The 24,470-nt window shown below is 35.4% G+C and overlaps 1 protein-coding gene and 1 long non-coding RNA gene across 2 annotated transcripts in view; one reads left to right on the top strand and one right to left on the bottom strand.

The window, feature by feature from the left end:
• Window positions 1-759: 759 nt before the first annotated feature.
• LOC129807891 (tumor necrosis factor receptor superfamily member wengen) lies at window positions 760-23,193 on the top strand. The gene is made up of 5 exons (XM_055857490.1): window positions 760-1,450; window positions 12,806-13,104; window positions 18,187-18,346; window positions 18,830-18,976; window positions 23,009-23,193. Exons 2-5 carry the CDS (start codon window positions 12,826-12,828, stop codon window positions 23,074-23,076), a joined length of 654 nt encoding a protein of 217 aa, XP_055713465.1. The 5' UTR covers window positions 760-1,450; window positions 12,806-12,825; the 3' UTR covers window positions 23,077-23,193.
• LOC129807897 (uncharacterized) overlaps window positions 10,140-24,470 on the bottom strand; it is a 108,863-nt gene continuing 94,532 nt past the window's right edge. Inside the window, exon 3 of the long non-coding RNA XR_008752335.1 lies at window positions 10,140-10,193. This is a non-coding gene — a long non-coding RNA (uncharacterized LOC129807897). The remainder of the gene's footprint in view (window positions 10,194-24,470) is intronic.

Genomic DNA, 24,470 nt, shown 5'->3' with positions numbered 1-24,470 from the left:
TTTACCTTATCTTGTAAATTATGGGAGTTGCGATAAAAATTATCTAACCATATTTTCCTGTTATCTCATTTGATTGAAAACAGCTTGTAGGCTAAATGCACTGAGAAAAAAAGAGGCTACGATTAACTTTTTTTCGTCATAACTTTAACACTTTTCGGGTGTAAAAATATATCAACATTTTTTAATGTTAATTTTACACCTTTTTAGGGTAAAATCAACATGAAAAAGGGTAACTTTAACCCATAATACACCTAAAAAGGGTAATATTTACACCGATTTCGGATCAATAATGCAGGGTAAAATTAGCATTTCCAGAATGTCATTTTAACTTTTTCGGATTTCACTCAGTGTGATAAGAGATATCGACTTAGGGTAATCACTGACCCCCCCTATTTTTTCTCTGAAACGAACATCTTCCCATTTTACCAAGAATGAAGAAATTGTCCTCCCCTTGAACTAAACCACTTTCGTGTTTGTTTTGTTGACAGTGTTTTCTTTTTATCTTTGATTTGACTTTTTGATTGTGTTAGAAAATCTGGGCTGAATTGGAGGGAAGTTTTTCGACAAAAAAATTTACTATCTATTTCCTGAAGTCAACATTCTTCGAGAAGTAGAATCTCTAAAGCCATAAAAAATTCTGTGACCTCAAAAAAATTGATTGTTTTTCTTTTGCCAAAAAGACCAAACGGACCAAACTCTATTTCAGTTTCTGTTTTTGAGAGTGTACCAAACCCGAAGAATACCGATGTCTTGTGTGTATTTTCTGTTGGCGACTTGGCCAGAGAGATTGAGCAGGTTTTTCGGCCTCAGTTGACTTGGAACATTGCTCAGTCTTGTGTCTCCATTCGGCAGGAGGAGTTTTTGTCCACGGAAAAAAAGTCCTCTAACATCAAGAAAGTGACCACAAGAAGTAACAGAAACTGTTTAAGAGTTTTTTTCGGTGAAGTTTTTGCTTTTTTCTGGACTAAAAGTGAAAAATTTTCTCTCGAAATTGGCGATAAAATCGATTTTTTTTTGAAATTGAAAACGAAAGAAGATTGAAAAATGTAATAAATTGTGCTTGATGGAAGATGGTAGAAAATATTTAAAATATTTTAAATATTGTGACACATCCGGAGGCACTTTTTTTCTTCCTCCCACCTCATATGCGTTCGTGTCTTTAATTAATTTGCCCATTTCCTACCTGAAACGTGACAATCGCTATTTGGACGAGTGGGATATTAATAAAGTGATGTCCAATTATTGCTAAATAATTTTTCTCTTTGAAGAGACTTGATGGGGAAATCGGAAGAAATTTGTGTGAAAAATCGCAGGAGAAAATGCAAAAGATCTGCAGGACCTTAGTGGAAAAATAGGGAAAACTCTTGTTAAATTGTACTGGATTATTTTCTTCTATTTATAATAATTTCTGTTGCTGCCGATAGAAACCATCAACTGCTGGCTGTTGAAGGTGAGTGATAAAAATAGAAAATTTCTCTTCAAAAAACCGCCTTTAGAGTTGTTGTTTTTGTTGTTGCTTGGGGATGTCGAAGACCCAGAGAGCAAATCGACTCCCGAGAACACCAAACACAAGTCTCAGAAGTTTTTTTTTTAAAGAAAAAATAAAAAAAGAAAATAAAAATCCTACTCTTCCAGTTGGAATACACACGAGAAAAGACACTCGTGCACAAGAAGAAGCAAAAAGAACCATTTGAGAATTTATAAAAGACCCATACAGAAAAGAAGTTGAAGAAAATAAGAGAAAAAATCCTCCTAAGAAACACAAATATATAACTCTCCTCAAGATAGTAATGTATAGAAGATGGTGAATAGGAGGAAAGATGGAAGAAATAAAATGCAATAAGAATCTCTTCTTCCTTCCCACGTCTCTCTAGGAGAAGGCTTTGAAGTTTCGCACACACGCTGGCGAAAGATATGAACACTTCATATCTTTCCCATAATCCTTTAAAGTATATTAAAATATATTGCCACTTGGTCAGATTCATTAAAGGAATATGCAAAAAAATATTGAGTGTTCAAAGCCAGAGTGTGTGCGAACCATCAAAGCCTTCCCCTACCTTAACATCTCTTCCCATCTGGCCTTATCCCGCCACACCAGAAGTCACTTGAAAAAGCGTCACACGCGCTCAAAAGACACACGATCTTGGACATTTTCTCCACAGCATCTGCTTAAGATTATCCCCCTTTAGCATTGCTGCTAATTGAGATAATCTCACAAAACCATCAGTTCATAATAGATAAGCAAGAGACGTTTTAATTTACAAAAAAAAAAAAAAAATTATCACCATCATAAAAAATCCCAAACAACGATAAGATTTTATCACCCAGCAAAATGTACATGCTCTTATTAGCGTAAAAACTCATGTATACATTGATAGGGAAATTGCATATAGAAAAAAAAATGGTGAAAACTTTGAGGTAAAAGTATCAAGAGAAACGTGCATTAAAACAGAGATTTACAAGCAATAAAATCTTCAAGAAGCACCAATTCATTTATTGTAATCGCAATTCTTTTTGCAAGAGATCGACCAGCGTAACAAGAGCATGAGATTTTCCTATCATTTCATTAGCCATCGTAATGGAAAAATTCCCGGAAAAGTGAATTAATGCATCACATTACTGAGAATAATTGGTCAGGAAATTTGTGAATGATCAACAGCTTAGAAGAAGATTTTCTGACGGATTAGCAAGAAGAATAATTTCAATAGAGAATGGTAGGGTCGAAGGAACACCTCTTCGACAGTGAACCCTTATTGGCACTTTTGTCAAAATGTTGAAATTTATTTAATGTATGTAATAAAGTGTAATAGGGGGAACTGGAGTAGTAGTAAACAGGGGTAGTTGTAAACACTGTGATTTTCTTCATTAATTTTAAGACTCCAAAGGATAAAACCCGTAAGCATTCATAGATACCATGGGGATATATGTCCACAGATGAATCGGTCAATAAAATCCTAATACTTTCTTTAAAAATAAAATGTAACAGAAAATGTAGCAATACCAGTTCTTTCCTACATCTTTGAGGATTTTATTAATGCATTTACTAGTAAAGAAAGATGAGCCTACGGTGGATGATACTTTTATTTTAGGACAGAATGTCCTTCCGGTGAGCGTCGGTGTATTGAGTGGAATCCAAAAGTAAAACACATATTGTAACAGAACTTTCGACTAACCAAGAACCACTGAAAAAGACACGATAGATGTCGAAAGCTCTGGTAAATTGTGTATTTTACTTTTAGATTGCACTCAATACACCGACGCTCACCGGAAGAACATTCTGTCCTAGAATAAGAGTATTTTTATTAAAATTCGAAGATATAGGAGAGCAATTCATAAAAAAGAGTTTTTATTGATATCAAAGAAATGAATCATATTATTATCACGTCTACAAAAGCCTCTACATACTAGAGAAAGGACATTATTGGGCAAGGTATGGAAGTTGGTCTATGTAGCGACCACAGATGACACTAGGCACATTTTATAGGTAATGGTGTAGGATGAAAAACTACAGAGACCCAGACCGATATTCGCCGGGAGTCCTTGTAAAAACGCCTTTATCCTTTCGAAAAAATACTACTTTGAAATCGAATTACTCAACATCGGCTAAAGGGATCTTCATGAAATTCGGTATGGAGTCAATGTATGACTTAAGCTATTTATACATGGATACTACTACCTCTCCCCACCCCTCCTTCCAGTAGCACCCATACAAAATGTGGACTACTTTCATTTTAACTTTTCTCTGAGAAGAAATAGCAAACTGAAACTTGGTATGGGACCAAGGCTTATGAAAGGTTCCTTGCCCATGTATATAGGCTCCTCCCCACTCAGTTTGCTCCTACACACATCAGTTTATCTAGTGTGTATAGGCCACATAAAATTGTGAGAAGAACTTCAAGATTCATACGAAACATTAATCGTAATATGATCTCTTGACGAACATTTTTGATCATTTACATGAATTTATTCGTAAAGATTTGTGCATAGTTTTTGGTAATATTTTGTTATTTATTTTTATAGATTTTCATTTGTTTAATAAAGGTTTATATAAGCAAATAACAAAATATTGTGAAAAATTTTGATATCAGTAGGGAAAAGTACTCTCCTTTCGAACGTTCATGCCTTCGAATAATATGAATTTTCTTTTAGTTCTCCTGCGAGATTTACACACTTATTAGCTTTTATTAGTTAGATTTTATCATCAGTTATTGATAATTACGTGATAATTGTGTCTAAACCTCTAGCAAAAATAAAAGAAAATTCACATTATTCGAAGGCATGAACGTTCGAAGGGAGAGTACTTTCCCCTATTCGATCATTTACGACTAAATGTTTGCAAAGGAGGAAAAATGTTTGTCAACATATTATGTTACGCACAATGTTTGTGAGAAAAAGTACGAACTTTTACGAAGTTCACAAACAATTAGTTTCAAAATGACGTTCGAATGTAAGGATTTGAGAAATGTCATTTAGGGGACAGCACGATATTTTCGGACGACTTGAGCTTCGGATTTGAGCCAGGGCTCTTTTCAAGAAATTTGAGACACTGACTGCACTGTACTAGCTTTATATAATATATATGAATTATTAAAATAAAATGAAAAACAAGTAATTAGTGTTTATTATTATTGTATTGGGAAAATATATTTTAAAAAATTCACAGGAAAAGTCTAGGAATTTCTCAATAACAATCCATGGAAGCCTTTCAGACCGTTGCATGGAAAATTCTGCGGAGATTTTTCTTGGAAATAAACAGGATTTTTCCGAATATTTAAAGGGCTGATTATCAATTTTAGCGCTAATAATCCCTGGGAAAAGGCGCGGAAATTTTCTCCGGAAAAGTCCATGGAAACTCGCGGACATTTCTTATTAGACGGTCCTATAGAGAGTTCCGCAAACGTCCATGGAACTCTAGAAGGAAAATTAGCGCCAAATTCCTCCTCGGAAGCCCACGCGGATTTTCAGCGGTAAAATCCAGGGAACTCCAGGCGGATTTTTAGCGTTAAAATCAGCGGACATGGCAGAAAAGACTGCTGGAAAGCCAGTGGAATTTCCGCGGCCGTCGGCTATAGGGGTGTAAGGACCTAATGACATTATACGCTATGTCATTTGGAATACGAAATTTGAACACCTATCGTTATCGAAAAACGTAGATTAATGAAAAAAACGTCATAGGGGAGACTGGGGCACATGTAAGCATTTTCAATAGATGCGAATTTGAGGTGATTTTCCAAGCACACAGTGATTTTTTGGAAAATATTTCTTAGCTCATGTTTTACCCTTGGGTATAGGAAATTCATCGAGGGTAATGCGGATGCTGGAAAACAATTGAGTTTTCCATAAATATAAAATTTGTGTCACTGTGCATTTTCACAAAATACCTGGGGTAGAAGTAAACACTTTCTGGCGAGAATGTAAACACCCTTTTTTCACCCTTGAAATTAACTTTGGACCACTTTCAATTATTTTAATTACTTAAGAGATATATATATTTTTTTTTTTTTTTTAGTGTGTCACAATTTATTTTAGCAATCTGTAATTTAATTACAATAGGCTTTTCTGGTGAAGAGTGAAAATGACAGAGAGGTTACAATTTTAGAGCAACCCCATATAAAATACTTTACAAATATAAAAAGAGGTCTGAAGGTTTCAATTTCTTGAGCCTTCTAGGATCACCCATGTCCATAGCCAGCTGGCCCGCCAGCTCATTTGGGTGTGACAGTAGTCTATCCCTGTAGTTTTTGCTAAGTCTTGCGATTTCCTCGGATATTGTTGGTACAGAGAGATCCTTATGCAGGAGAAAATTTGGGACGTATCGGGGTGCGTCCACAATTTGTCTCAAAACTTTATTTTGGAATCGCTGCAGGATGTCTAAGTTGCATTTGGAGGCAGTGCCCCACAATTGAACTCCATATGTCCAGATTGGCTTTAGAATGGTTTTGTAGAGAAGCAGTTTATTGTGGGTAGATAGCTTGGATTTTCTCCTCACGAGCCAGGACATGTTTCTCCATTTTATGCCAAGTTGCTTACGCTTATTGAAGATGTGCGTTTTCCAAGTTAAACGTCTGTCTAGGTGCATTCCTAGATATTTTGTTGAACTGGATTGAGGGATCTGCTTTCCATTGAGTGTGATTGGAGGACATTCTCCCTTTCTTAGTGTAAATGTGACCTGAACTGACTTCTCCTCATTCGCTTTAAACCTCCACTTGTGCGACCATTGCTCCACTAAGCCCGTGCTGAGCTCCAGATTGTGTGACGCTTCTTCAGGAGTGTCTCCCTTAGCCAGGATAGCTGTGTCATCAGCATAAGTTGCTACTATTGTGGATGAAGACGTTGGCAAATCTGAAGTGTACAATAGAAAGAGAACGGGTCCTAAGACGCTTCCCTGTGGGACACCTGCTTTCACTTCTCTTAGAGTGGTTTGTTCTTCTCTTTGGCGTACGAGAAACACGCGGTCAGTGAGAAAAGACTGCAGGACACGAGAGAGTGGATTGGGTAATAGTTTTTTTAACTTGTAAATTAGTCCCTCATGCCAGACCTTATCAAAGGCCTGGCTGACGTCTATAAATGCTGCTGCACAATATTTCTTCTCCTCAAACGCAGTGTGTATCTCCTGAACCACACGGTGGACCTGTTCAATCGTGCTGTGACCCTCGCGAAAGCCAAATTGGTGGGATGGTATTATACATCTTTTCTTGAGGATAGGTCTGAGCCGTAGGAGGAGGAGTTTCTCAAAGACCTTCGACAAGACTGGCAGTAGGCTAATTGGGCGATATGATTCCACTGCTTCAGGCTTTTTACCGGATTTAGGGATCATGATGACCTGGGCAACTTTCCAATGCCGGGGGAAGTGTCCGAGACGAACAACGGCGTTTAGGATTCTTTGCAGATATCTGAGACATCTGGGTGTAATTTCTTTCAAGACCGTTCCTGTAATCAGGTCATATCCCGGAGCTTTTTTCGGTTCGAGGTCACATAAAACATTTACGACTTCCTTAAGTGTGAATCTCCTGATAGATCGAACATCAACCTCCGAATTTTCCACATCTACTACTTCATCCAGCTGAGCAGGCCGATTAGACCAAGGTTGGAAAACTTGACTCAAATGGTCCGCGAAGACCTCTGCTTTTTGAGAGTCACTTCTGGCCCACGCCCCATCTGCTCTTCTAATAGGAGGAACAGACAGGGCAGGGCGGTTAAATCTCCTTGCAGCTTTCCAGAGACTGTAGTCAGTGGCTCCTGCAGGCGATAGACCCTCCAAATACTCACCCACCGAGGAATTACGGACATCATTGAGTAACTTCTTTAGGTTCTGAGCTGCCTTGTTATATTTTTTCTTATCGTCAGGGTGTAGAGTGTCTTTCCATCTCTTTCTCAGGGCTCGCTTCTCACGAAGAAGATCCCTAACAGCCGTAGGAACCGGCGCATGGTAACTCTTTTGATCCACGGCAGGCGTTGAATTCCATGCAGCAGTCTGAATAGCTTCCGTCAAATGTATAACTGCTACCTCCAGTTCCTCTTCTGTGGTGATTGTGGGCAAGCACGGAATTTCGTCGTCCAAGTGTTTGCGAAACTCCCTCCAATTGGTTCTTTTATTAGTTAGAGTAGGATTCCTCGTAAATAATGGTACATCTGCACATAACTCCAGCACCACAGGAACGTGGTCGGAGGACAAGTCGAGATGAGTGCTCACCCTACATCGCCCTACATCCACGCCCCCCGCGACACAAAAGTCCAGCAAGTCCGGCAGCTTGTTAACATCCGTTGGCCAGTAGGTGGGCTCGCCACCAGAGATATGAGTGTAAGATTTTTTCCTCATGGTTATTAGGAGCTCCCTGCCTCGAGGATTTGCCAATCTTGAACCCCACTGCTGATGTTTGGCATTAAAATCACCCGCAGCAATAAATTTCTGTCCTAATGTTCCAAAAAATTCTTCGAACATGGAGTTTTTTATCTTGTGTTTGGGTGGACAATATACGGATGCTAGAGTGAGTGGGCTACCCCAGCACCAAATCTCTATGCTAGTCGCCTGCAGATGCTCCTTCTTAAACTTCTCCCTTACGAAATGTTTAATATTTCTCCTAACAAGGATCGCTGTACCTCCGTGAGCGGTACCATCAGGATGTTTTGTACTATATAGGACATAATTTGGGACATTCAGGTAACTTCTAACGGTGAAATGTGTCTCTGATATCATCATAATGTCAATTTCTTTCTCGCACAAAAATGTCTTAAGCTCCAGTGCATGATTGCAAAGGCCGTTGGCGTTCCAGAATCCAATTCTTAAAAACTGAATCATCATGGAATGAGTTTGGTTAGGACAGTGGATAGAAGACTCATCAGTGTGGACATTTGCTCCGTCAATGTTCTCATCATCGTTTTTAAATCATTCATTTCTGTATTGTATGAGGTATGATGCGTGTGACCTGCCGGGTTAGCATTTTTGTCTAATCTGTCACATTCGCTTGATCTCGCCGCATCTTGTGTGTTTACATTTTTGGTGACATTAGAGTACGATACCTTATGATTTCGACGTGAGCTACCCTCTCCAAGTGTAGGGAAATCCAATGAAGATAGATGTGGTATCGGGCTTCCCTGTTGCGACCTCATCTCAGCACGTGCAGCCCTAATTCTCTGACGCAGCTCAGGATTACTCCTTTGACGTAGCTCCAGATGAACTCTACAGCCTTTGTAGTTTGCTGGATGGCCCTCTGATCCGCAATTCACGCACTTTACCTTCGTGTCACGAACCTTACGATCACAGAGGGAGGTCAGGTGTGGGCCTGAGCACTTAACACACCTGGGGGGCCTATTGCAGAAAGCCTTGGAATGATTGTAACGCTGACACCGTGTGCACTGGAGTGTCTCCTTTTTGGCATGAGGGGGCTCTATTTTTACCGTGTAATTGAGCAGGCGATCTACTGTGTAGATGTCCTTGTTGTTAGCGCGAGGCTCGAGATCAACATAGAATAGGGACAGGGGTGCCTTTGTAACTCTGTGTCTGATGTTATGGACATTTGTGACACTGTGTCCCAGTATCCCCAATGCCCCCTTGATGTCTTCAGGGCTGGTAGAAAAATGAACATTCCTCAGAACCACACGAAACGAACGTTCTTCTCTGGGCTTGTAGGAATGCATGTCAGTGTTGTTGTCTTTCAATTTCTTAAGTAACGCATTGTACATCTCGCTGTTACTGACTCGAATCTTCACCGTGCCAGCCTCAAGGGATCTCAGGGTGTATGTACCACCTGGATAGGAGTTCAGGAGGTCATTTAATGGCTTTATCTCTTCGACACCGTGCACAAAAATCGGTGGTGGTCGTGGAGTTTTCTTCTGGTGGTCAGCATTATTGTCTTCTTGCATTTCCTGCTCATCTGATACGAGCGGGTCAAATCGATTTGTTGTAGGTACAGCAGTAGGGGCAGCCAACCAGTAGGTTAACTTAGTCTGCTTACTCCTTTGCTGGCCAGTTGTAGGAAGTCCGCCTTCTCTGCCTCTCTTGGTAGGCAATGTCAAAGTTTGTTGTGATGATGCAGCATTTGGCTGCTTGTCAGTGGTATCCCCAATCATATTTCAGTTAAAAGCTTCAAATTTGTCTTCAAGATCACACGGAATTTAAGCTCCACACAAAGATGGTGGTACCGTGGATCCCTAGGACCTAAAAAGATATGTGCCAATGGCTTATGCAAAAAGGATGGTGAGAAAATGATCAGAGCAATGTACAAAAACAACCTCTGTACTTGCCTGAACCCGGCTGGCCAAGAGATATATAAAGACTGTTTATTTTTCAAAAAATCACTACACTTTTTACAAGAAGTAATTAAAATAGCAAAAAAACTAAAAGCATGCGAATCAAAGACATTTTCAATGGATTTTCCCATATTTTGACATCATGTGACTTCTTATTGAATACAGCCAACGAAAAAATTCCCACCATGAGATGCAGCTGTCAAACGAGTTAAATGAAGAAGAAGAAGACAAAATATTTTGCCATTCATTCTATACTCGCGACAACTACAATTACGCGGAAATTGCCTGTTTACATCTACCCCAAATTCTGTTTTCTGACCAATCATTAATTCTTTTAAAATAATGAGAATCTCAATTTATATATACTAATAAATTTCTTACCTTAAAATTGCGGATCATTTGTAAAATCACTTGATGACACTGAAATTCAAGGCTTCGAAGACCTAAAAGATAATATAAATTAATTATAAAAACATCATGTTTATTTTTAAATAATTTGTTTCATTGAGCTTTATGGGTTTTATGAATTATTCTATCAAATGTAATAAAAATAAGGAAGTATTAAACAGAAGATTCGGTTAAGCACATGAGAATTTACGATTTTTTAGTATAATTTCTATATTTTAATTTTAAAAATATTTATTTATTTGTTTGTTTGATTTACAATGTGTATATTGAGAAATATGTTCATTAAGATACTTCAATTAATTTGCACCGGGCGGGACTCGAACCCATAATTGTGACAGATCACTGAACTGTCACTGAAAACTGAGTTCAGTAGGGGTCACACCGCTCAAAGGCTGAACGCTCTTAATAATTGCACTATGGGCACCTAAATCTCACAAATAAATAAAGTGATTTGATGAGCTTCCTATACACCACCGGTTTCTTGACTTCTTTCAAGACCCTTTAAATTGTCTACTCAAAATTCCTTAAAAAACAGACTTTTTCTTCAATTTTTTCAAGTTTGGAAAATAAAATCACTTCAAATTCACAATATAGAACCCTTCAAATGTGATTGATATTTGATTCGAAAGGCACGTAACAAATCCCTTTTAGATCCCTGAACTTTTTCGGCATTAAGGGTATTATAATTGCATAGTAAGCTTCTCTATGCATTAAATTTCACAGGGCTTAAAATTAGAATAATAATGCATGTCTAGAAATCTCGCTTGGGAGAACGTTTAATTCCTTTATGAAATGTTGAGCTTGATATTTTGTATCTAAGTACGAAGAAAAGTGCTTTCTTTTTGGAAATTGGATTGCTAAACTATTCCTTATCTTAATGATTCCGGCACACCTTTTAGATCAGGAAAACTTCATAAAGTCAAAATTCACATCCTACTCTTGAAAGCATTGCATATGTCTATCCGGGTCCCGGTCAAAATCCCGAAAGCCAAAATCCTGAAAGCCAAAATCCCGAACGCCAAAATCCCGAAAGCCAAAATCCCGAATTCTTAAAAGTGTCATATGTAGCTACTCCCACGATTGGACCCGCGCTTGCTGGTGGCAAAGAGGAATCTTCTGTGTCTTGGGAAATTATTCTAAACATTTTCCTCCGTATAATTTCATCCCTTTCAGGATTTTGAACATTCGGGATTTTGGCTTTCGGGATTTTGCTTTTGGGATTTTGGTTTTGGGATTTTGGCCTTTTCGGGATTTTGGCTTTCGGGATTTTGGCTTTCGGGATTTTGGCTTTCGGGATTCTGGCTGCCACCGGTCTATCCTACTCTTTCGCTCTCTTCTTCTTCTTTTGAACTTCACTCTAAATTAAATTTAGTTCAGTTCAATTTTTGGACCGAAAGAGTGGGATAGATTTATGCAAATAGTTTGAGAATTTTGATTCTATATCAAGTTATACCGAGCAAATAGGTGTGATAAAGGCATAAGGATCAATATATTCTGACCTTAACTAATTACTTAGCTAAATTAGACATCTTCCGGTCTAAATCCAAAACCAAAATAGAAGATAAATAAGGTGAAATTAAGTTATTGATCACTTCGATCGATTAATCTTTCTTTCTCTATAAAACTGTTAAAACTTCCGAGAAATTTGCTCATCATGAAGCATGACTAAAATTAGAATAAATTATTTCCAAAAATTATTTCAATTAATCTTTGAAGATTTCCATTGATTGGAGCAAAACATTAACCAAAGAATGACCAATTTCACCCAACATATCCAATGCTTTTGTAAACACTTTCCTTACTCAGTTCAAAACCTCATCTTTCCACACTTTGGAAAATTTACAGACTACACAAAAGAGATTGGCCCCATTTGAGCCGAAAAAATGAGCACGCGAATTTTTGGTAGAGTCGATAAATCTGTACCTTGGGAGTGCTGTGAAGATCCCAAATGGCAGAAGCGTGCGAATGATCATCAAAAGGAAGATCATACTAAAAATTGCGCATTTTTCACGATCGCGTGAAAAGATCATACATCTTCGGGGTAATTCTTGGGAGTGTGTATGAAAATTTGTTGAAAAATCCACCGGCCACCTGGTGTCTTGTTTATAGATAGCCCGGGAAGCCGGAGGGAAAGCAAAAAAAAGCAGAAGATGCGTGAGGAAAATTTGTAGAAGGAAAACGTTTGTTTTTCTTCTGTGTCATTTGCAAGGAAATGAAGTCCATTTTAGCTTCTAGAAGAGCCACATCTGAGCCTCAAAAAAAAGACCATTAATTCTCCGTTGAGAATTTCTAATGAATTTCCTCTCCGGCACATCATCAGGGAAAACGCCCCCGTGTATGAAGTCGTGATCGTGACACTTTTCAGGTGTGTGTGTGTTGAAGAAGCTCTTCTCTTGTCCAGGTACAAAAGCCACTATCAAAATCACCCACGACAATTCCTCTTGCCATCTTTAAACCAATATTACGAGGCTCATTTCCGTGAGAAAGACGCATTATGAAAATCCATTGAACACTGCTCTATCGATTATTTATTCTGCCACAATAATCATGTGGCAAATGATGACAGGAAGATGATTGTTGGTGTCGGAAGTGATCGTAAAAATTATTACTATTTTTCCTCTTTCCTCTCTCTCTCTCTCGCACACAGAATATACTTTTCTTGCAACAATGCCATCAACGTGGAAGATCACCATCAATATTCGATATTCGGTTTTTTTGGCTATCGGATGCCACATCATGTCCACAGTGGCAACAATTGGGCCATGCGACAAACTATCGTGGTGGAATTCAGCTGAAGATCGCTGCATCAAATGTACACAGTGTCTAGAGGCTACTTTGAGAACATGTCAACCACACACAGATACCATTTGTGGGACCTTTCAGGATCTAGGATTGGATTCTCATGTCCTGTCCAGGATAGATCGACGCAATGAGGGATCACAAGAGGTGAGAAATGTTATGGAATAAAAAATAACAGGGGTATAGGTGAAAGTGCTCTCCCTTCGAACGTTCATGCCTTCGAATAATGTGAATTTCTTATGCTTTTCGTAAGAGATTTACACTAAATTATCACGGAATTATCAACAATTGATGATAAGCCAACTAATATTTACTAGAAATGTGTAAGTCTCTCAGGAGCACTAAAAGAAAATTAACATTATTCGAAGGCATGAACGTTCGAAGGGAGAGCACTTTCCCCTACAAGTGAGATTGGCAAAGAAATCCATGAGTGACATATCGGCGCCGATCAGTCACCGTGATCGGCTGATCGGCAGTTAAAATGTACCGTGATTGGTAGATCACTAATTAATCAAAAATTACTTAAAATTGCACTTTAGAAGCTAGGAAAAGCTCCTGAAGTTTCAATTTACCCAGAATGTTTCTAAACCTTTATGCAAGTTCAGTTTTACCGCTTTATCTACTGCAATTTGATAATGAAGCATAAGTAAATTATCGCGAATAGTTGAGTTGTATTGCAATTTTCCAAAACGTTTTGAAGAATAGTAAATTTTTCAGTACTTTTTTCTCTGAAGATTTTTTTTTTTAGAGATTTTTAGTAAAGTTAGTCATAAAATAAATTTCAAAACCTTTGAATTATGTCCAATTGAGGAAATTGAGTTTAAAAATAAGTCCTTTTTGACCTTGGAAAATTCAAAATGACGCTTGTTCTCGTTATTGATATTGACAGTCAAAGGGTACTCAATTAAACGTACCTTTAAAGATAACCAAAAATTAAGAAAAGAGCCATTTTTTTTTAAAAAACACATGTTCTAGACAGAGTGGAAATAATTTGGTTTAAAAAAAAACGTCTCTAGGGAATGTTGATTCATGTCGAGTGTGTCACCGAAATCTTAGAATTTATTTTTTTCTGATCAAAATCAGTAGGTTTAATGTTTTTTTTTAAATAACCTTTGGAACATTTTAATGGAAATCAAGAATAATAGTGCTATTTGCTATTCCAATGGAAAATGAAAAGGGGAACTCTGCCTCCTGAACACTTTTTTAGTAGATGGCTGTCCTCGTATTTTTTAGTATAATCGATTATTCTTTGTTTTGGTTCCTGTCTTTTGGTAGTTTTGGAATCGAATAAGGATTATGGAAAACAGTCGTGTCGGGAAACGACATAAAGAAAAGTTGATAATGCAAAGGCAGATTAGAACAGTCATGTACTAAAAAAAATACTTTTGGAGAAGAATTTTTCTTTTCTTTTTCAAAGAAAGAACACTGTAATATTTAAATTTACATATGAAGAATATTCTATTGAAGTTGATTTTTAAGTTTTTAAAAATAATCAAAAATGGTATTTTTAGTGACCTTATACGCTACTTAGGTATGGTCTGGTGGAGTGCAATAACTCGTGAGAACAGATTAAGACTTTTCTTACTTCTTTCAATTTTTGTTCGTTACTACGTTTTGAGAATACGATGACCCCTCCATCAGGTCTAAAAAAAACAAAACGTTTGAAAATTTTTCAGTCGGTTTTTAGAAAAAAATGTAACCAGCATAATTCAAAACGTTTTGTAGACCTGATCAACGGGACATTGTAAGTCCCCAAACGAAGTAGCTATTAAAAATTGAAAGAAAAAAAAGGTTCAGTTAAAGAGAGAATAAGTGTGAAAACTGACTAATTATAGGAAAAGTTGTGTAATCAATATTCCAATCTTCCGAATCAAGTTGCGCGGATTATTAATGAGCCTTTAAAATAATTTTTGTAAAATCCTTATAAGATTTCCCCTTTATATATCTTTAATTATTTTATTTTATGTTTTTCTTGGTATTGTATTTTCTAGAATTCGTTTCGTTGTAGAATTCGAGAAGATTAGATGGCTTATAACTAAGAAATTGGCGCTAAACCTGTTCTAAAGCTGAAATTTTAGTTTTTTTTCAAGTGGCATCTTTCCGCATGCTTTTTAAGTCATACCGCTTTACAACTGATTAAACTTGTGATTAAATTGATTGATAAATTTTAAAACCATTCCGAAATAAGAAATTGCTTAAAAAAAGTAGGTTTTAAAATATTTTAGGATTTGGGACAAGCCGAACAAATAAAAAAGTAAATCCGAGAAGGATAAATCATTTACGGGTACTATACCGACACATGACCGATCGGTGCAGTCGGGTTGGAAATTTCAAGATCTTTCAAAAGAAATGTAAATTTAAGAAAATCAATTGAGAGCCAGTCCTCCAAAGTAGTTAAACTTTCATCTTCGAAAATTCTATATCGAAATGTACTTCGAACATAGGTGTCTAAGGACGGACTAATTCGCCTTGACTACCTTCAAAAAGTATCCGAAAATGAAAGAAATCGTAGGAACCGCTTTCGAAATAAGCAAAAAAAAACGTGGTTTTGAAAGGGAAGATAAAAAGACTGCTCTAGATAATTTTGATTTATAGGGGGGGGGGGGCGTGAAAGACCGGAAGTCAATATCTTTAACCGTTTGGCTTCCAGCCCTGCCTCAAGCTGAAAAAAAGTGGATTTTATGGACGGCTCAGAATAAGACAAGAACAATTCGAATTTTTACATTTTTTTCACTTTTGTGTACTAAGTGACATCTTCTACCTTCTCTGTGATACTGGTAAAAATAAAACAATCAAATTGATCCAAATTTGATCTTTTTGCAAAAGATGGATCAAATTAACATATTCTATTACAATAAATGTGCATTCAGAGTTTGAAATATGAACCATCCTTTGCAAAAGAATCAAATTTGGATCAATTTATTTTTACCAGTGCAATATTACAACTGATAATAGGTTATTCTCAAAGTTATAACTTTTTTAAATCTCAAAAATATCATACTTAGCACGTAAAATCTGAGCTTAAAATCGCTCTCTTGTACACTGAGAAAAAAAAAGAGGGTGCGATTAACTTGTTTTCCTCATAACTTTAACACTTTTTAGGTGTAAAAATATATCAACATTTTTTAATGTTAATTTTACACCTTTTTAAGGGTAAAATTAACATGAAAAGGGGTAACTTTAACTCCTAATGCACCTAAAATGTATAATATTTACACCGATTTCGGATCAATACTGCAGGGCAAAATAAACATTTCCGGAAAGTTATTTTAACTTTTTCGGATTTCTCTCAAAGTACAGTTGACCATTTACGAGTTATTGGAGTCTTATTCTGAGCCATCGCTATAACTGGTCTCTCTTTGAGTTCGAGTAGTAATTAAAATAACACTATGCAATAAATTGACAACTTTTTTCTGTCTCAGAGGTCCCACATGGTACGTTTGATAGAGTCGAGTCCCCTGATCAAGAATATGGTTTTGGTTTTTCTTCTATACGTCACAATTTTTTTTTAATAATAGTTTAATATTTTTTCTGCTTTGCCTTACATTATCCGTTCTATCTCAGGTACTGGTGGACGGAACTTAAAAAATGTGGGTCCGTTGGAAAGGTCATTAGTTGTGCTTCAACTTTGCTAATAACAAAAAACTTTGTAAAACCACTCCTTCATGGTGTAAAATTAGAGTTTCTCTAAAAATTACCAAAAGAGTGGTCTTAAAATGAGGTTTTAAAAATTTGTATAAAATAAACTAAACAAAATATTAAAAATCCATTGACACCAGACGATAGGCACCACTTAGGACTACAATTTTGCTCATCTAAGACATCGCGCTCCGATCACTCTAAATGCCTCATTTGTTGGTTTTTGTCATTTTCCAAAAATATAAAATCCCTAATTTCAGCAAATTTCTCCGAGATTAAGTAAGAAATATCTTTTTTTATTCCTTAATACTTTTTAACATTATTTCTATTTATTTCCATCCATCCATTTATTTTAATTCTAGTGCAGTTTAATTTCAATATATTCTCGTATAACACTGCACTAATTTCATTTTCCCGCCGTAAATAAAATGCTAGAAGTACAGTTGATTAAAAAAACTTGATACTCTTTTAGTACTTTCTGGAAGAGGTAATTACTAGAAAAGTAAGTTCAAAAATTCTAGAAAAGTATGATCTAAGGTCATTGATATATACATATGCGACATTTTCGCTGATGTATTTTCTACATATAACAAAGATTGTACTCTAAAGGGAGTTAAGGGGCTCCTTCTTGTGGCTGAGGGGTGCTTGGAGATGTGAATAAAAATCACGTTGATGATCTTCCGATCGAGTTGAAGAAGAATCATCTCAACATTTATGTATGTTTACATTATGCTTCAAAATAATTTTTCAAAAATCTCTGCGAAATTTGCTGAAATTAGGGATTTTATATTTTTGGAAAATGACAAAAACCAACAAATGAGGCATTTAGAGTGATCGGAGCGCGATGTCTTAGATGAGCAAAATTGTAGTCCTAAGTGGTGCCTATCGTCTGGTGTCAATGGATTTTTAATATTTTGTTTAGTTTATTTTATACAAATTTTTAAAACCTCATTTTAAGACCACTCTTTTGGTAATTTTTAGAGAAACTCTAATTTTACACCATGAAGGAGTGGTTTTACAAAGTTTTTTGTTATTAGCAAAGTTGAAGCACAACTAATGACCTTTCCAACGGACCCACATTTTTTAAGTTCCGTCCACCAGTACCTGAGATTTATTTATTTATTTTATTTATTGAACCCAAAGCAGTATATGAATATTCAGTGAAAAACAGTGTTTTTTAATTATTCAGAATTGAGAAAAATTCAATTCTTTTTGATGATTACAAACTATAAGGATGTCCAAATGTAAGATATTTTTAGTAGGACCTCAATTAATTCCTGAGCTTAGATATTTTTGATTAAAAAATTTTGAAATTGGCTTGCAGCATATGCTGCGGTCCGGAAAGAGTTAACGAGCGCTTTAACGATTCATTCCCGATTGAGATCGACGGAGCCGGGTTGGAAATTTCAAGACCTTTGCAAAATATTCAAATTCAAGCAAATCAGTTGAAAAATATTTCCTCTTGAAATCTTAAATAAATTTCATACAAATATCAATATGTCGAATTAACTTAGCGACTTCCCATGACCACAAAATGATTTTAATTCCAAGATTTTCAGGCTAATTGAAATGTGTTCCCTTAAATTTCAGACCCCTCCAGGTCTTCCAGGTGATGGGATGGAGGAGTGGAATTGGCAGGCAACATTTCTTGCCATGGCTGCTGTTGCTTGCCTCCTCTTCTTCTTTGCAGCTGCAATAATCACTCTCCAACATGCCCGACAGTGGCGAATGGAGAGGAAATTCGATGCCGGTGAGTATAAATCATGAAAAATCTGTCACCACAACATGCAACAAACTGCCCACGCCCAGGAAGTCTCTTTGCCACAGGAAAATTTCCTCAAATTTTCTCGGTTCTACGCTCTATTTGCTAAATTTACTCCCAAAGTAACGCACGATCAGGCCCCAGAGAGTTTGTGAATTATTTCTGTGCCAGAGAAACGCACTCATACATAAACCAAAACATTTTCTAGATGTCCGGAAATTGATTTGAGAGTACGATAAATTTTGCAGGAAAATGTTTTTTTTTGTGTTAAATGTGGAAAATTTGTAGATTGCATTTTAGTTTATTTATTTACACATTTGCCAACTGATTCACTGGCGCCGAGAAATTCTGGCCTGTGGAGATCACTGAGGTCATTTTGACACTGAAAATTTCCATCCCATGCTTTCTTTTCCTTGTGAACACTGATTTTCCCTCCTCACTAAATGGCTTTTTGTTATTCTTTCACGCCAGACATGGAAGAGATGTCAGCACGACTAATGGCCAAGTTGGCACAAGTACAAAGTCTCGAGAACAGAACGATCTTCATTGAAGAACCAAGTCTCGAACGCTCAGGAAAACCCCTCGAAGTTCACTGCGTCTATCTTGAGCAACTTCTTGGTGAGTGGCCGTTTCGACGGCAACTTAAACAATTTTTCTAATAAATTACTTAAATGCTTTCGGCTATACATTATTTTCATTTAAAATTGGAAGTGAAAAGTGTTTAATGATGTCGCTATTTTTAAAATTGAAAACTTAAATACTTAACGTAAGTCGATCGACATTCTATTAGAAAATCGATTGATTTGTCGTTCGTTCAACGTATCGATCATAAAAGAACGAAAAACTTAACGAATTTTGCTCGGAAATGCACAACGATCACTTCGGCGTTATCGAACAAGTTAACGAAAGACAGTTTAACGAAATATCTATTGACAAATTCATCGAAATTTCAAAGCCTTTCGGAGCTCTTTATAATTTTCAGTTGAACATAATGAAAGTAAATAAAAAATGACGTTTTATTACTTTGTTTTTGACATTTCGTTTATTAAGTAACAGCCATTCAAATATGAAGTTTATTGAACGCTGAACGCTGAGCTCTGAAATTTACGTTCTTTTGAACCTTTCTACTTAGGATATTTAACATTTTAATTCATTTTCTGCAATGCTTTTTATTTATTTGTCTTTAGTGAATTTGTCTGATAAATATTTGGAACACTGCGTACACAACTTCTTCTCCTCTTTCAAAATTTGTATGTGCTTTTTATATTTAAAGTTCAAATTTCTTTTAAATTATTTATCAGATTGCTATTTACAAAATTCGGGGTATTTATTATTTCTTCAATTAAATTCTGTGAATTTAGTAATGAAATAGATATAAAAAAACATATTTTTTAATTATGAAAAAAAAATCGAGAAAAAAATATTAAAACCAACTTAAAACTCTACACATTGAGAGCAATTTTCTTTAAGGGGTAACATCTACCAAAAAGGCCAAAATCAACAGTTTTTGTTGTGAATTTTTTGTGATTTTGCTAATGAATCGAGCAATACGTTTTTCAATAAATATTAGATATATTTTTAGGAACACAAAAGAACAGTTAATTTCGGACATTGTGGTAGATGTTACCCCTTAAAAATTGCTTTTTTTTAAAGAAATCATCTGGACTGTTGTAGGTATAAACGTCAAAATTCTGTCAAAAAAGGGAATTTTTGAGGAAAATTGCTCCTAATGTGTAGAGACTTAGTCCAAATCTTTTAAAAATTAATAATAGTAAGATAAGTAATACTTAGATCTGTGATCCTAACCAAAACAACGAAAAGAGAAATTTCTGTCCCAATCTAGGATTAAATTTGGAATGCTTATAATATTTTTCTCAAACTGAATTTTATTTTCTAAGTAGGGTCAAAAGAACACATCTTTGACAAGGAACTCCAATTGACACTTTCATGAAAATATCGAAGTTTATTTAACGTTACTTATAAAATTCAAGTTGGATAGCGTTTTTCTCTATTCCTGTAGCGTTTTTCCTTTTCCTATAAAGAGAAGTGTTCAAATTTCTTAACCTAATGGCTAGTGGAAGGATGTCAATACGTAATGACACAAATTCTTAAAGTGTCAATAGGCATTCGTTTCACCCTATGTCAATTAATTTGAGTTAATTTCTATAATAATTTTAGACGAATTTAAATTTGTACGCATTATCTAATTTTTTCCGTTTAACCGTACAATTCCTACGAAATTTTGGAGATGCTTTACAAATCATGAAACAAACCATCATCCCGATCCAAAATATTACTAATGTCCAAATGAGGTCGTAAAAACGTTATTCACAAGTCTTTTAAATGACTTGGGGTAGCCCTGAACTTTTACCATTTTATTACCTGAATATTACTTATTTTTTACTTCAAATAATATGCTATTGCAACCTGAACAAAGTAAAATTTATGATGTGGTAATTTTTATTTTAATAATAAATATGTCTATACGATATCCTGACTTCATTTTGCCACATGGGAGGGATACGTTCTTTATACCAGAAAACAAATGAGCAGTAAAATTTTAAACTCGGACAGAAAAAAATTAAAATTGGTTAAAATAAAATCTTGTTATGAAAAATTAAAGTGAGTAGTAGGGTAACGTGTGGTATTTCTGGACATGGTGCTTTTCGGGACATAATATGGGTATTTTGGGACACATAAAAAATCCTATAAATATTTGTTTTCTAATTATTTTTAAGTTCTATATGAAATATTAAGCTCTTAACGTATCAGATAAACATAAAACTTCTGAAATTGTATTTAATTTAAAGCGTGAAGTACGCGTGAATTGTGAGTGTCACATTTCACTTTTTACAAGACCTTCAGTGTGGTAAATTTTACGGATGTCAACACAAACAGTGTTTAGTTTTTTCGTTTTAAGTCACTTTAAAAGTGAAATTTAAACAATTTTTTTATAAAAGAGTGAAGTTTAGAACTTTTATTTAACACTAAACCTACCAAGACCCGGTCAAATTGACCTGTTTAAAATTAACACATACTTTAAACGGTACAATGTCCCTATCAAACTTTATGAATTTCTTAAAATATGCATGTAACATATTTTTCAGTGTTCAAATTTTAATTTTTTGCTCGTTTCCAAGACAAATTTGTTGAAAATCCTACCTTACCGCAGTTTGTCATTTGACCGAAAAACGACCAAAAACGGTCGGTAGGTTTAGTGTTAAAGGTAAATAATCAGGCTCGGAAATTTATTTGCATAATATCGACTTTTGTCTGTCCCGAAATACCCAACTGTCCCGAAATATACCACTCTTACTTTTTTACATATTTTGCTATTTTGTATAAAAAATGATGCATTTTTCAACATTTTTCGATAAGAATCTTATTGTGGATAGCATAAGGAACATAAATATTTGTATCAATAATGAAAAAAATTATTTGAGAAGTCGTTAAGCTGTTTGAAACTTGAAAATGCTAAAAAGTGTCCCGAAATACCACACGTCACCCTAAGAACTTCAATTCAATCAGTAGAATATTAACTTTTAATCAGTAAAAACCTAAATTTTTAGAATAATAGGTTTAATTTATAAAAATAACATCTAAGAAGATTACAAATGAAAATCTCTATATTTATTCTTTGTCTAAATTTACATGAAAATTTCACTGCTATTGTACTTCCAAATTAAGTAACTGCTCAAATTTAATTCTTTACTGCTCATTTTGTACAGTGTCATTGTCAAATTTTGAAATTTCAATGAATTTTCTTTTGCATTTTATAGATGCAATTTTCTTAATTTATAAAATAGGTCGCGGTCAAAGTCCTAAAAGCCAAAAATCCTGAAAAGGATAAAATCCCAAAAAGCCAAAATTCCGAATGAGTCAAAATCACCAAAGACCTAAAATCTCGTAAGGATTAAAATCCCTAATTCTTAGGTACTCCCAAAATTGCAAAAGCGCTTTTTGGGAGGCAAAGGGAAATTTTCTGTATTTTGGGAAATTATTCTTCAGGATTTTGAAAATTCGAGATTTTGCCTTTTCGGAATTTTGATTCATTCGGAATTTCGATTTCGACCCATTTTGGGTTTTGGCTTAAATAAAATTGGAAAAAAATTCGTTCGTTCCCGTACCAAAAACAAACTTCGACGGACATTTTTTTTTAAATTATTTTATAAATCAAAGATAATATTCAGTGATTTTTCCAATTAAACTTTATGCACGACACGAATTTGTGCAAAAACGAATATTTTTTAATAACTAATAATTTCTAGGACTTAGTAATCTAATTTTAAGAAGTTTAGAATACATTTTTTGCCGTTTTTCCGGCGAATCTGTTGCTAAGACGGCGACGGTCGTTGCTTAAGTCAAGGTACGGTACACTGGTAAAAATAAAAGGATCCAATTGATCCTTTTGCGAAGGATAGATCAAATTAACATGTTCTATTATGATAAATGTGCAGTGCATTCAGAGTTCGAAATTTGATCCATCCTTTGCAAAAGGATCAAATTTGGATCACTTTGATCCTTGTATTTTTACCAGTGTAGAAATCTTGGCTTATAGTGTTTTTTTTAAGACTAACCTTTATTATTAAATAAATTTTCAAATAATTTTCTTTTTGCAATCAATAAAAATCGTATTTTTTGTATTTTCAGCTGGGAAAAACTTCAAGAAGTATCCCGGGAAGGGAAATGTCTACATAGAGGAAAACACATCAAAATAGAGGAGTTATTTAACGGTCTCTCAGACAGAGTGAGAGACACAAAATAAGTTTTTCTTTTGTACATTCTTGTAAATATTTTTACACACTACATAAAATAAATGAGAGAAAAAAAATGTATTAAAATATTATTCAATCGATAGTACAATGGCGGGACTCAAAGCCGCGACGCAGCATCGACAAACGCCCAGAAAGGCAAGAATTCAAATTCATAAAGGTGTTCAGAACACCAGTAGAATCACTAATTAGGACTTTCCAAATACCATAAAATGATTTGTGAAGAGAAACATCCAAGATTTAAGTCCAATTTATTTTGTCTTTTCAATTCACGAAAAGGCAATTTTGAATTTCTGCCGAGTTTCAAGCCAATCGGCATTTGAACTAAATTGAGAATCTCATTGAAAATACTTGTCGCACAAATTTTATGAATGAAATAACTCACTCATGATTGCTATTCCTATTTCGTGATCGTAAAAATTCTTGGCGTGGCTTGCAGCAAATCGTGAATTTTCACCAAATGTGTCTCAATGTGTGATTATTTTTGACCAAAATGCCACACACTTCGTCCTGCTGATGCTTTATTTATGGAAAATTCACACTCAAACAGTGCTAAGTTAAAAATTTTCAAGAGCAACATTTCTATACGCGAAATGTTCAATATCACGGCTATTCTTGGACAATATTTTCCCTCTCGAATTTTCGCACTTCACTCAATGACGCCAATTTCAGACGGAAATACAGATTTTTTGGCAATAGCTGCCACAAAATATTGCTAAATTCTGAGCAATTGTTTACTTGTCGCGGAAGAATTTCGCTCAATTTTGCGAGGAAACAGCACAAAAGTGACTTTGAGAGATGCCAAACAATTTTTATGTGCCAATAAAAGTCGGAGAAAAATAATGTTGTATCTCTTGTACTTTCATTCATCAAAGAAAAAAGTGGTAAGAAAATATTTATGCTAAAAAAAATGTTTTTCATCCCGCCAACATCGAAGACACACACCCCAACGTCCAAAGTTGCGTCTACCAGTCTCATGCAACTAGTTTCAGTTGAACAATCCTCCCGGTAAAATTGGAAAAGGAGAGAGGAAAGTGTATCTAATGATTTCCCATTAATTTCCCAGGGATGTGAGCAACATCTCACCCTCAAGATATGGATTTTTTCTTGAGCAAAAACCATTTTTCCATCTGCTCACTTCCGTGAGTTGATTGCAAGCTCCGCAGATGCTGCAGTAAATGAAAGAAAATGATGTTTTCCAGAAGAAAATTAGAGGAGTGAGAAAGAAGTGCCACAAATGATTTCCCCATAAAAATAGCAAAAATCTGTGAGGATGGAAATGCAGTTTTCAAATGCAAATATCTTTAAAATAGATGTAATATAAATAAACTAAAAATAGT

Source organism: Phlebotomus papatasi, chromosome 3 (genome assembly GCF_024763615.1).
Source record: "Phlebotomus papatasi isolate M1 chromosome 3, Ppap_2.1, whole genome shotgun sequence".
NCBI classification, from domain to species: domain Eukaryota; kingdom Metazoa; phylum Arthropoda; class Insecta; order Diptera; family Psychodidae; genus Phlebotomus; species Phlebotomus papatasi.
Note: the sequence above shows the minus strand (reverse complement) of the source record. Positions and strands in the feature narration are given on the sequence as shown.

Coding starts and splice junctions, on each gene's coding strand:
- LOC129807891 (XM_055857490.1), top strand. CDS start 12,826: ATGCCATCAACGTGGAAGATCACCATCAATATTCGATATTCGGTTTTT. Junction 13,105..18,186: donor GCAATGAGGGATCACAAGAG/GTGAGAAATGTT, acceptor CTTAAATTTCAG/ACCCCTCCAGGTCTTCCAGG. Junction 18,347..18,829: donor GGAGAGGAAATTCGATGCCG/GTGAGTATAAAT, acceptor CTTTCACGCCAG/ACATGGAAGAGATGTCAGCA.